The sequence below is a fragment of the Rhipicephalus microplus genome, chromosome X (genome assembly GCF_043290135.1).
Source record: "Rhipicephalus microplus isolate Deutch F79 chromosome X, USDA_Rmic, whole genome shotgun sequence".
Lineage (NCBI taxonomy): Eukaryota > Metazoa > Arthropoda > Arachnida > Ixodida > Ixodidae > Rhipicephalus > Rhipicephalus microplus.
Genome location: NC_134710.1, coordinates 114,372,170 through 114,386,277, shown reverse-complemented (window position 1 = coordinate 114,386,277; position 14,108 = coordinate 114,372,170). Strand labels below are relative to the sequence as shown.

The 14,108-nt window shown below is 44.5% G+C and overlaps 1 protein-coding gene across 1 annotated transcript in view; it reads right to left on the bottom strand.

Annotated features, from left to right (window-relative positions):
* LOC119176786 (synaptogenesis protein syg-2) overlaps nt 1–11,828 on the bottom strand; it is a 253,756-nt gene extending 241,928 nt beyond the window's left edge. The window contains exons 1-2 of the mRNA XM_075876407.1: nt 11,756–11,828; nt 7,047–7,397 (exon numbers count right to left, since the gene is read on the bottom strand). Coding sequence (XP_075732522.1) covers nt 7,047–7,397; nt 11,756–11,828 — 424 coding nt within the window. The remainder of the gene's footprint in view (nt 1–7,046; nt 7,398–11,755) is intronic.
* Between the last annotated feature and the right edge of the window lie 2,280 nt (nt 11,829–14,108).

Here is a 14,108-nt window from a genome sequence, read left to right as displayed (position 1 = left end):
TTCATTCAGTCAAGCAGTGAAGATGCCCAAACAAGATTGTCGTTCGTGAACGATAGGTAAATATTTGGGCAACTGTACATTTCACAATGGTTATAGCCCGAGAACAGAACGATGACACAGAGACAAGAGTGACGCGAAGGACACGAGCATTCGTGTCCTTCTTGTCTCTGTGTCTTCGTTGTGTTCTCGCGCTATAACTATCGTCATGTCATACCAACTAGCCCAACCTGCAAGTGTACATTTAACGCGAAAGCAGCGCGGAGCACATGGTGCAGGCTGGCGAGGGCGCCGTGTGTAGACATCAGACTCTGGGGTTTCGCAGAAATGTGGCGCCACCTGTCGCAACAGTTTTCGGTACGGCAAAGCTCGAATTCCTTGATTGATTGATTTGTGGGGTTTAACATCCGAAAACCACCATATGATTATGAGAGACGCCGTAGTGCAGGGCTCCGGAAATTTAGACCACCTGGGGTTCTTTAACATGCACCCAAATCTGGGCACACGGGCCTACAACGTTTCCGCCTCCATCGGAAATGCAGCCGCCACAGCCGGGATTCGATCCCGCATCCTGCGGGTTAGCAGCCGAGTACCTTAGCCACTAGATTACCGCGGCGGGGTGCGTGTGCTAAAGAACGATTCAATTATATAGCTAATGTGTTTGCGCTGTGAACACTCGAGAAAAGAGCTACGAATTTCTCTACCCTAGTGGGACGCACAACCGAACTGCCGTGAAGGGCTTGCTGGATAGCTTGCCGGAATGACGGTGAAAACAAGACTCAACAGGTCCACGCGCTACGAAGAGAAGCTTCAGTCGACGCTGTTGTTACGTTGTGAATGGTCACGGACGGAAAAGACTTCTGTTTTGCCGATTGGCGTAGTTGTCGCACGAATCAGAATGACTAGAGCGCCGGATATGAGCCGTTGCAAACATGTTGGGTAAGCGAATCAATCGCGTTCTCCTTAGCTGGTCGCCTGAAAAAGTGTGATAATGTAAGTTTCCTTTTAATATATTCTGTAGCCTTGATGAAAAACTATGGTGCCCTTGACTATAAAGATCTGCACAGCCTCTGACCGCGAACCCCGCCCCAGTGGTCTAGTGTGTAAAGTACTGGGCTGCTGACCAGCAGGTGGCGGGATCGAATCCCGGCTGCGGTGGCTGCATTTTCCATGTAGACGAAATTCCTGTATGACCGTGCGCTCAGGTTTGGGTGCATTTTAAAGAACCCCAGGTGGTGGAAAGGTCCGGAGCCCTCCACTACGGCATCTCTCATAATCACATGGTGGCTTTGGGACGTTAAACCCCACATATCTATCTAGCCTCTGACTGCGACGAGTGTCATCAACAGTTACATGCAGACAACGTTACTAAAATAGTAACGTTGCATGCAGACTGGTGACGCGCTCGACAAAAGCCGTGCAGTCCGCGACCACCCGTGATCTCAACTGTATGTCACGACACAGCATGGCGCACGTACGCTTTAGGGGCTCGAAATTCCGGCTTTAACTACCAGATCCTAACACGAGTGTCGTACAAGTGAATTGCAATACGTTTGTCATGACCATATTCACGTCTTTCTCCCCCGTGATCTCTGCGACAAGTTGCCGGAGAATCTCGAAGGCCTTGGTTTTGCCTTTCGTTGTATACCGAGAAAGTGTACACGCACGTATCCCAATTTGCAGTATATACAAACGGAAGGCAACCGTAAAAAGTACATGCGAAGATGCGCAATAAAACAGTCCAATGCACAGGAAGTGAGCGATGAATGGAGAATGTCACTGTAAAGGCGGAAATCACCGGCGCTTCATCCATGAGAAGGTGATCCTAATGAATGTTGGCCTTTATTGTTCCAAAACCACCATGCGATACTTTAGAGACACCGTAGTGAATGACTCCGGAAATTTCTACCACTTGAGATTATTTGACGTGCACCTAAATCTAAGCACACAGGCCTCACACATTTCCGCTTCCACCAAAAATGCGGCCACCGCGACCTGCTAAAGCGATCTTCGTACCATTAATCGTAAGATAAATATGTACACTTTTTACCTTCATTGCTCTTGTATGTACTTGGTCACTTTCACATTATGCGTAGGCCCACATTTAACGCATTCAGGCGTTACAGAACGCACGTCGGAGTTCTTGCCTCGAACTCTGTGCCTTATCATCGATGCTCGCTTGTACATGCGAGCTGGAGCACGCCGAAATAACTGAAACATTTTTTGCATTATACCCGCAGTTTGATTTGATGAGCTTCCTACTTTACTGAAGCGAGAGCGTATTGATGGAAAAAGCTTTCCATGTCTAAGTTTCAGAAAAATGAGCCTCGACAACAACGAGGGAAGGGAGGAGGGGGGGGGGGGGTTCTATATTAGCCTATGCACATTCGCTTACGGGTGGCTCTCTCTGCACTGCCCCGCCACGGTGGTCTAGTGGCTAAGGTACTCGGCTGCTCACCCGCTGGTCACGGGATCAAATCCCGGCTTTGGCGGCTGCATTTCCGATGAAGAATAAAATGCTGTAGGCCCGTGTGCTCAGATTTGGTGCCACGTTAAAGAAGCCCAGGTGGTCTAAATTTCCGGAGCCCTCTCCTACGGCGTCTCTCTTAACCATATGGTGGTTTTGGGATGCTAAACCCCACATATCAATCAAAACATGAATCTCTCTGTGCACTAGGCGGCGATGTGAGCGCTGTTGGCACATCACTTTTCTTCTAGGTATCACACCAGGTACGTCGGTCTCTGGAGGTTCCACCTTTGCGATGTTGTTCAGACGTCATGAGTGCTGTACTGTGGGTGATGCATTGACTTTATCCCGAACGAGTGTTGTGCCTTCAGTGCCGTATAAATATCGACTCGACGTGCAAAGAGTGCTTTTTTCAGATTTCTGCTAGATGACGAGCTACGCAGAAAATGGCTGCGTGCAATTCCACAAAACAACTTTATTCCATCGCAGTATTCTAATTCAAGTTATCTTGCATAATTTTCTAATATTTTATAGTGCTATTACAAGTACGCAGTGCTTCAGCTTGAAATAGTACATAATATTGGTCGTGTTGATGAAAGGTTGGGGATAAACAAGTATTTGTTTATTTGTAGGTGTGCGAGCTGCACTTCGCGCCTGAAGGCATACACAAGAGGATTCATACATTGACGAAAAATGGGGGCACACGGTGGCTGCACCATTGCTCAGTCCTGTCAATTTTTTCAGGTATAATTCTGTCGAAATTTCCGAAATGCTCAGCTTACTTTTCAATAGACTGAGCAAAAAATAGGAATCCCCGACTGCAAGCCAAAACGGCTGGAAGTGGCAGCTATCTTGAAAGCACTTGCAGAATCAGCGGAAAGATCTCGCCGTGAACAAGACAGATACAGTACAGTGCATTGTAGCTTAGCTCTCCAGATAAGATGCAACAAGTAAACGTTTTCGCACTGCATTGAAAGCCTATAGTAGGGGAACGACTATCAAAACAAGAAGCGTCTTTAAAGCTCTCAAACGAGCACCAAGTGGTGACAGACCTCACCGTAGAGCTAATAAGCAACGACGAGTCGCGAGATTCGATGCCTGCGACGACGGACACTTTTGCGAACCGGCGATGAAGTACGCGCAGCACTAGCATTCTCGTAAAAAAAAAAATGTGTCGCAGAATGTATGATGAGATTTTTGTAGCTCATTTTAAATAATAGAGAGAGCCCAAAACGCTGAGTAAGAAGCTTATATCCCTTGAAAAGACCTTTCCTGTAAATAAAGTTTTTGAGGAAGCATGTCATCCTATCCTCATTTCTGAAACGCGATCTTTGCCACACAGCCTGTGCTGACATTTTATCTTTCATATATTAAATATCTCCCAATTAGTTTCCCGACATGCTTGCAAGCGCAAGCTCGAGATGGGAAATGTGAAGAAAAAAAAGGACATTTTTTGCCCTAACGTCAAGTATAAATGAAATAAACACAAACGCAGCGCTCTGTTTGTTTACTGTGTGTTTTATTTTTGTGGACTTTTGTGGACCCACATACATCTGTTTCTACTTAGTACAGCACAATATATATAAAGCCATAATAGCAAGCGCTCGTTTTAAGGCACGAAAAGAAAGACGTTAGAATATGTGAAGTATTTAAACCAAAAACATTTTCGCGCTGTCGCAAAAGGGCCATGGTTTCGTCACTTTTACGACGCGCGCAGAAAATCTACAAAAAAAAAGGAAGACTACACTGCCAACGTACGCTTAGTGCAGCGTGAATCGTCGGCCTGTGGCTACCCAAATTCCTTCTTGAATGCTGTCGAACGAGAAATTGCACGTCCACAATTGCCCTGTGCTGCATCTCGTCAAAAGCTTGCGGGAACACCGTATATTCCCTCCGTAACGCGAACCAACGGCTGGCATCAAAATCCGCCTTTTTCATTTTCCTGTGCTGCCCTCTGCTGTATTGGTAGGGATTTGGTAGGCGCTGGAAGAATTGGTACTACTATATAACGAAAGCCTCCGAGGTGTTTTACGACTTCGCCGCAAGTGCATTTGCAGAGGTTGTTAGGGGCCATCGAATGCGTTGTTTAAATTATATATATATATATATATATATATATATATATATATATATATATATATATATATATATATATATATATATATATATATATATATATATATATATATATATATATATATATATATATATATTCATGGTAAAGTAGGTCCGGTACGCACGAGAAAAGAAGCGCGGGTGCACGTACAAAAAAGCAATTCCTTTATGACTAACGTTTCGACCATGGCAGGGGTTCGTATAAGAGAATGAAAAATATACAAGCCATATGCCGCTTTTAAGGGCCACTGAAATCGCAAAAAACGGAAAAAAGTCAAAAGTTTCGAAACAAATGAAGGTGATGAAATATTTTGATGTGCTATCTCGAGTGACAAGTGCTGTGACTCGAAGCATGTACGAACGTAATGTCGTCGCACAGCAAACGTGTAAAGCACTAAAGCAGCATTTAAGCCGTGACAGAGAAACACAAGAGATTAGGGTACTTGTAGCAAGGTTGGTCGGTAGTGATCGCTTTTCTTTATCGCGATTCACCACATTGTCTATGCTGCAGAACTGAGCCAATTATCAAAAATTTTCACCCCTGTGTCTCTTGATGGTGATTGAATGTGCCCCATGTGACAACCGCAGAAAATGTGCGCAATAAGGGGCAACAGACAAATATTACGATCGTGCCACGGAGAAGGTTTAGCTCATGTGAAATTTTTCTTAGCTAGAACGAGAGTCTTTCAAAGCATTGAAGTACTCTTCCTTAACTCCGAATGAGGCACGCATGTGCTCCAGTCATAACATAGAGGTTACAGCAGCATGCGGCTATCAGAATGCCGAGTTGCTTCCCAAAAAGCGGAGAAGACGCTTGCGCTGTGCTTCATAGGGTTATGTGTGCTAAACAGCAGTGTAAATTCGGACAGGCAAGTCACAACAACGACGACCTGTTTTAGATGCAATCCTAGAGTGAATGAACTAGCTGAGGTGCGTACATTTCTTGAAGCAAAAAAAATATATATATTTCCTTGCCACATGCACACGCTGATGGCCATTTGATGCTTCGATTCGACGCAGATTGAGTTGTTTCGATAATACAAAAGCAGGTCTCTAGCTCACCGTTTGAGAAGCATAATTTTTTTTGGAACAGCTATTTAGCATTTCGAAAGTTGTTGAAGAAGCTGCAGCAGTTAATAACTCTTTTTGTTGAAATAAAAGTACAACAATGATAATAATAATTTCAAAAAAAGCCGACGCGAAAGCTGTTGTGATATTTGCGGGATCCCACTTGTCACCAGGATGGTTCCGCATGGTGACGCCACGGTACGTCCTCGTCGCATCCAATAGGAATTATCTATTAAAACTTAGCCGCATTGTGGTTCTGCAGTGAACTAGGCCGGACCCCATTATTGAGGCTTCAACGCTGCAGAAAACCCATGCTTGCCACTGTGTTTTTAAGCTAAACAACAGTTTGCCTCAACATCGCTGTGCTGGTGTGCCACTCACAGGCATTCAAGCAAAAAATTTCAGTTTTCTTTTTCATCAAATGAAAGGTCAATCTAAAGGGTAAGTTCTGTGCGCGCACTGCACGTGCATAGCTCACCTCGGTGTAGCGTGCTGACATGTTGGAGCAGTGCGTCTCACAAACTCGGTAATACGACGTCGATTCATCCAGGTCTTCGCAACAAATTCTGCGTAATCAGCTCTGCGCACTGACGGCTGCTCCGGTATCTTCACACACTGTCCAAGTTTGACTTTCGGCACCACGTGGAAGCCTAGCCGTTGACTATTTTCGTCGTTCAGCTTGTCATTTGTGCGTTTGCAGCAACCGTAAACCGCACTGTTGTAGATCTTTAATTTGATGCAACTCGACAAAGAATAAGGTGTTGTTGCCTGGATGTTTTTACAAGTCCATGCTGCAATCACTGGTACAGGAAACTTCCAACGTTGCAGCAATGTGAATGCAACGCGCGAGGCCACGGAAAGCCAGAACAAACCACAAAACACCCATCACATAAGCACAGCAAACATTGTGCCAAGCATGGTCATCTACAGCATGAAAACCTCAAAAATGGCATCTTGTCTGGCGCACCACAACGCCACTCTGCGGCTGAGTTTCCTTGCATACTCCCTGAAGGTGATCGTAATTTCTGGCCAGAACCCCTAACTATGGCGTCCCTCTTAATCAACTCGTGATTTTGGGACGTCAAACTGCAGAAATTATTTTATAATATAGTTTTGGTTTCGACCACCCATATAGCTGTAAATAAACGAAAATGTCTTGCGTAGTTTGATATATTAAGTGCCATATTTGAAAGAGCCTCAATCCAGGGGATATCGGCCACTCTGTTACAAATTCGGCCACTCTGTTACAAATATGCAGTGCCAAAGTTTGCATGACGTTACGCCAAGGTAGTATGTTTTGTGACATTAGGAATAAGCCATTTTATACTGTATATATTTCCAATGTGTACCCGCATGGTGTCACCATATGCCAAAGTGAAGAAAGGACAACATCACTTACCGACCACGACCAAGTGAACTGTAGCGTTCCGCTGTGTGCCGCGGCTGATGACCACCTGGCAGACGTAAGTGCCGGTGTCCTGGAAGGCCAAGTCGTTCACCTTAAGCGTTGCTGGAGAACCGAGCACGCTGAAGTAGGCCCGCTGGCTCCAGTCGGAGCGGGCCGCGTGCCGGCCCTGCATGATGTTGGTTCGGTGGAAGCTCTGGTTGCTCGCGTACGTCACGCTGTACACGGCCATGGGCGAGTCGTCTTTGAACCAGTTGATGCGCATGGGCAGATCGTTGGCCAGCAGCGATTTGCAGGGCAAGTCGATCTGGCCGCCCACGTGCACGGCCAACGCCACGGGCTCGTCTGCAAATGGGCGAGCACGGTTGATATTACTTTTTTTTGTATTTAGCAATTCAGTAACATTTATTATTGACTGTGTTTTTGCGAACATATCGGATTTTCAAGCGATGAAAACGTGACCTCGAAAGTGGTACAGCTGCTTTCAGGATCAGGAATTTCGATGTGTAGTAACACGTTGCTTTTGTTTCGGGTTAATCAATAACGTATACTTGTTCAAATTTCAGAACACTAACGGATAATGTGAATGCGCTAACAAATTTTGAGAACGCCAAATATCACGTCACTTGTTATTTTTTTATTTTATTTCAATTGCTTTTGCCAACCCCTTTTCAAGAAAAAAATAAAAAGCGAAGTTATATTTTTACTGATTTTGCAAAAAAAAACAAAAACAAAACGTACTAGTGCCCTCCGTGGCCGTTTGTGCGTTTTCAATACGTATCAGAAAACAACCTTTCAGAAAGGTGACTGTTGCGGCCAGTGTCAATTTAAGGAGAGTTACGTATTCGTGCAGAGCAGCTATGTATAAGTATACCCATAAATCACAACTGGAATTGCACCCATGTGTTTTTGTAGACCTCAAATTATGCACCGTACAATATGCGCGTCGATTGGAAACCGTTTGCTTTTTGCGCGTCCCTTTTCCTCCCTCTTCTCCCAACAAATGAAGTTGCTTCTGCATAGGATGACCATTTTTATAATCATTTGGCCTCACCAACGTTGGCTGTTTCTTTTCCCGGTGAGGAGTTTCATAACGAAAATGTGGCTGATCCCTCTATAAAGGAATCGCTCTAACACAAAAGTGAAATGCATCAATACAGAGGTAGTTGAGCGTTTATTCTGCATTGCTTCAGCAAGAGCAAGAAATCGCAAAGTCACGTTAGGAACGGTAAGCAGCTCGAAACTTGCAGCGCACAACTCAACCACAAAGCCCACATGAAATCAGCAAAAACAGGATGAGCGCGGACTAAAGACTGTCACAGCTCGACGCTTAAAGAGCGCTCACTGTTCAAACAGAAATACCCACAGAACAAGTGCACAAGTATGCAGAGGACAAGCGTGAGCAACAGTAACAATTTTTCCTGCGTCGTGTATTAGCAGTGCGCTCCTTCCGTAAACGCGGGCGTGCCAGCGTGCGAAGTGACGTTCAGCCTCTCCTGAAGTACGAGTCTTATAAGCGCACGCAAGAGAGAGACCACGCTCCGTGGGGGCGGCGCTTAGTGGAGGCGACAACCTTTGCAATTTGTCGAACGCGAGCCTGTCACGCCATCTCGCCACTAATAACGAGAACGCGCTAAAGTTTCGAAGCTCTGAGTACTTCCAAATGGTGTACGGTGTATATAAATGGCTTGCCGTTAGCATTCCAGACAATGTACTCTTTCTGGCGAAGTGGTTAACCCTGCGCACTGAGAACTGAGAGGTCGCAGATTCGAGTTCGCGGGACAGATGTTTGCGTTGTTTTTTTTTTGCAATTTCTTAGTATTTATTTTTCAACGTCGCTTCCGTGGCTGAAGTACACCAACGAAGCCATGGTGGACCCCGGCATAAAACACTTTCTTGCTAATAACTCATTCATAAATATGAACTTGATGAAATTTTTGAGGATTCCTGCAGTGAAAGCACACTGCTGAAAGTTTTTCATCATAAAGTAACGGCAAAAGTAATCCGTGTTGCTTTTTTTTCAGTAGCGGTAAGGGGTTACCTTTTCTGTACGTGAGGCGGAAACGACTTTAGTTTCACAACGCAACTGTACACGGCGAGGCTCTTACGTTCGCGTCCGCGGACAAAACAGCGCGTAGCACAATTTTCGGTGTTCCACACAACTCTGTCACCACCGACGCCTCTTTCATGTATACTAAGCGTCGCAATACTCGGCAATCGCACTACCAACCTATTGCCATTCTCCTTTGTCTACACGACCCCGATATAGCTGTAATCAGCAGTTGCCCTAGGGATGGACGTTCATCCCTCTTTGGTATGGACGAGTTTTGTTGGCTTAGTGTAAGAACAGTGGGGAATGAAAGAGAGCGAACGCACACAAATGCGCAATTGTGTCCGAACGCGACGCCTGCAGCCGCAGAACATGTAGCCGCGGTCGTCTTTTTCGCCAAATTTCGTCTTCACAGCTGTGAAAGTGCTCTGCATTTTTTTATTGGTACTAGTAACCTGTTTAGTTGCTTTTCTTCGGTAATCCTTATGACACTAGATGCAAACACTTCTGTTCTACCATTATGACGGATTCTTTGAGGATAATGAAAACATGCTGGGCTGGCACAATTGTGACATTCCGTGAGTCAACCTACAGTTTTTGGTTCCGCCCTTGTTTTCAAGTGATTATCATTTCTACGCTACAAATATTTTTTTTTCTGGAATGAATCATGGTTTACTTTTACTAAAGCCCAAGCTTTGAATCTTAATTTTCAGTTTCTTTTTTTCATCCCCGTCCCTTATATTTGAAATACTACATCTTGTACGCTGTATAAAAGTCCATCTAACAAGACGATTATCGCCGTCTGCAGTTTGCATAAACGAAGAAAAAAAGCAATCTCATCACTGCCTATACAAAGACGTTGGATTAGTGATGTTTTTATTTATTTACTTCAGCTTTTTTGCCCATTATTTCCGCAAGCCACCGTGTACTTTATTCGAGCTTTTGGCACGCTTTATTTTGATATTTTAGCTGCAAATGTCCTGTGTGCACTCCAATCTTCTGCAAACAAGTATTACTTGTAGACTGTAATGGCGATGAGGCGCCTTGGGAAGCAATCAAATAAATGTGGTGCAAGAAACCATTTTCAACAATCTGTTCTAAACAGATCAGTGTCGTGCGGCGCGCATATGCCGGCGAGTCATGAGGCAGCAACTCCCCGGCAAACACAAAGTCGCATTTGAATCTGGCTTTCATCGAGTGTCTGGTGTTATGAGCGGCTGTCTAAATAGTGTACAATTAGCATAAATGATGGTAATCGAGCTGGGATGTGTCTCTTTAGACGTTTTTTTTTAGTTTCTACGAAGAGGGTATACCTAAGCTTAGAGCATTTGAGGTGGCTGAGAGCGCGTAACACGCCAGAGCAGGATACTACGCGGGCAAGGAACAATTGAGGCAGCTAAAATATAAGGTCGAACGACAAATGTACAAGCAGCTATAGACCTATTACATGTTTGCAAACAGCGATAGCCGCCGTCGACATACATACATGCTGGCAGCGACGTCGCGACGCGCAGGCTCAGCCCAGCCTAAACCTCACCACTGCCCTCTATTATCACGTGACAACTGGCACGGAAGCTGCAAAACCGACTCCGAGCACAGTTGTCAGTGGAGCCTCTCACACGTGTTCGCGTAGAAGGGCATGGCGTTAGAGCAAAATACACTTTAGCAGATGCGCCTCTTTCATGCAGGAAGTAGCAGTGATTACCAATAGTCGACAGGACGCAGTAACCAATTAACCACACTTTGATATCCTCAAAAGAGTATTGTGCATAATAGAGACACCGCAACTAGGTTTGGTAGCTGTATTTAATGTTCATCAGATTAGTGTAGAACTGTGGCTATCAATGACTTACGAAAAGTGACCCGCAGGTCGCAATATCGAATACCAGCCGTGGCAGCTGCATTTTCAATAGAGGCCAGAATGCCTGAGGCCCGTGTACTTAGATTTAGGTGCAGGTTAAAGAACCCCAGGTAGTCGAAATTCTTGAAGCCCTTGGCCTTTATCATAATCATATCGTCGTTTTGAGACGTTGAGCCAAGTAAATTATTATTACTTACAAAAGGCGAAGCGCTCACTAAAATTATTGAGCTTCAGCGGTGAGTGTTGCTGAGAATGTCTGCAAGTTCTGTGGAAACACCGGATCAAAACATCGTGTAACCAACGCTTTCCGCTGGAATAGATATATATATATATATATATATATATATATATATATATATATATATATATATATATATATATATATATATATATATATATATATATATATATATATATATATATATATATATATATATATATATATATATATATATATATATGGCCGACTGTACACCACTGAATGTGAAATTTATCCTAGCACGTGGTGTGTGAGGAACACCAGGGGGGCGCCGAGACGACGCCGAACAGTTGAACAATAGTGGGGCATGCATCCCGCAATAACTTGAAACATTTTTTTCTCTGCAATTAGCTGGTGAATTGGTTACCGTGGCGCAACAGTCTGCAATGTTCAGCGGCAAGTAAGGCAACTAGTGACCGTCAAGGTATATTTGCGCATAACGGTCGTTCCAGCAGTTACACTTGAACAACATGGAAATGTCATGAACTCCGATTTATCGTCGCTCTTTACCTCCAAACCTGTTGATGACGTACCGGCGCCTCTTGGTTCAAACTTTAGTGTACTGCCACCGGCCGTCACTACGGCCATAGGAATGTCGTGCCTCATCGACAAACTAAAGGCTTCTAGTGCTCCGCGGGGTTTAATGAGATTTCTGCGAAATTTCTCAGAAGTACCAGCGATGGAAGGAGTCGAATCTTGCAGATATTACTTGCGCAGCCTCTTTTAACAAATGCGATTCTTGAGACCTGGAGGACTGTGGCAACAACCTCGATTAAAAAAAGAGCTAACTGCTCTGACTCGTCAAATTATCGGCCTGTATCACTGACTTTCGTTGCTAAAAGCAATGTGGATTATTTAGCACTACTGCCACAGAGGCACACGTAGCACATTCACAGCGTGAGTAGGAGGAGTGGTCTTCCTTGAGCCGGTACTCAACTCTTAGGACACATATATTGGCAGTGCAGCTAAATACTGTTAAATATTTCATGACCACTTCGTGAAGTAGCGAAGCATTTTTTACACGTTCGTGTAACTCCTCACTTTGTTTTAGTTGGTGGTGATGATGACTATGCATTATTACTGAGCCATTCGCAACATTTAGGCATTTTTAAACGACTCTCTCATAACGCAATTCACATGATGGGACGCCTGTGCGATTGTACGCTTCTACCACGTCGAATTCGCATCGCTGCTAACGTGGCTCCAGGCTCGACATGACGCCTCTGTAGAGTGAGTTTCTTTCCGAGCAGTAGCACACACTGGCGTGGCTTGTTGTATATTACATGACTAGCACAAAGAATGTCTAGGTTAGATGACGGCTCAGACTTTGTTTTTTGTTTCTTTCATAATCCTAAAAAGATTACAACCCCCTGGACGTGACCTGAAGCAATGCAGTGGTACAGATGACCGTAGCGAGTAAGTGGCGGTTATGCCCTGTGCATTTTTTTTTTTTTGCCCACAAGTTTTTAAAAAGGGCGTGTTTGCTCCGATGGACACTGGCAGCGGCGGCTAACGATATCGTCACAAAAATTGGCCTTTGTCCTAAGCCCATAGCGGCTCACTGAATAAAAGGCACTGCTTAGCTCCGAAAACAAAACACCATTGTTGCCGTTGTCCATGACCGGTAGGTTAGAGTCCTCTGTTTGCCCATCTACTTAACCTCCACGGGGAGCCATAGCCCCCCACGGCAGTAAGTGTAGCCACTTCCAACGCTGGACAAGCTCAAGGATAAGATGCGCAAAGAAATGCACGAAAGAAAATGGCGCTCATCAGGTGGAAACCCTTCACAGCCTGCCCTCGCAAGCTTTCCCTCGTACCCGCAAAGAACGACTATGAAGCGGCGTGATTGAATCTCATCGCACGCGTCTTGAAGCGAACCATCAGAACGATGGTGATGATTCACTTTGGGCGTCCAACCGTGAGAAAATAACAATGAAACATGTCAGCAGCTAGGTAAAACGTGCTATAGAGAAATGTAGAAACATTTTTCAGCAGTAGATGCGTCGAAATCAACAGCTTATATTGAGAAAGAGATGTCTCCTGTGTATTTTTTTCTTCATAATATATTCGTTTGCTCTAAAGTGGGAATGTACGCATCTTTTGCAACGTTCGTGGCCATGGACAAGAGTTGGATGGTCATGTCAATATAAACAGCCCTTCATGAAGGCGTACATCTGTTCTCGTTAAAAGTGACTTGCCACTTTCATGGCCTTCATGCTGAATGTTGTCAGCATATTGAAGCGGCCACACAAAGCTTTGCAGAACCTCCTGGCCCGACTTGATCGCAAATAATTACCATTTCTCTCGCAAAATATGTCCCTTGTAAAACACTCGTCTTCACAATTACAGAATATTTGGTAATGAACGCTGCCATGTTTAAAGTTTCTTTTTCTTCTCCTATGTTTGCTTCGCAACTATGGTGGGTTTATATATTTATACGTTAAGCTTTCCCACTAACAGAACTTACGGCACAAGAAGCATTTATATCAAAACACAGATTCATTCTCCTAAGCTGCATGCGATAACTTAACCCGCAAGAAGTACATGGAATAAACCCGCCCGCGGCCGTGGTCCAGTGCATGGTTATGGCACTTGAATATACTGCTGAAGGTCACGTGATAAAATCCCGGGCGCGGCGGCCGCATTTCGGTGATAAAGGCCCTATGCTTTGATTTAAATGCACATTAAAGTTTCTGAAGCCTTCTATGATGATATCTCAATGCGCGTTTCTCATGATGATATCTTAGGGATAAGAAATAAAGCCCCAACAATTATCATTTAGTATATGGAATATGTCTTAATTTTCATGCCGCAGAGCATAATCACCTGTTCACCAAGATCAAAGCCGAAAGTATGATTATTATGAGCACTAACCACAATAGGGCT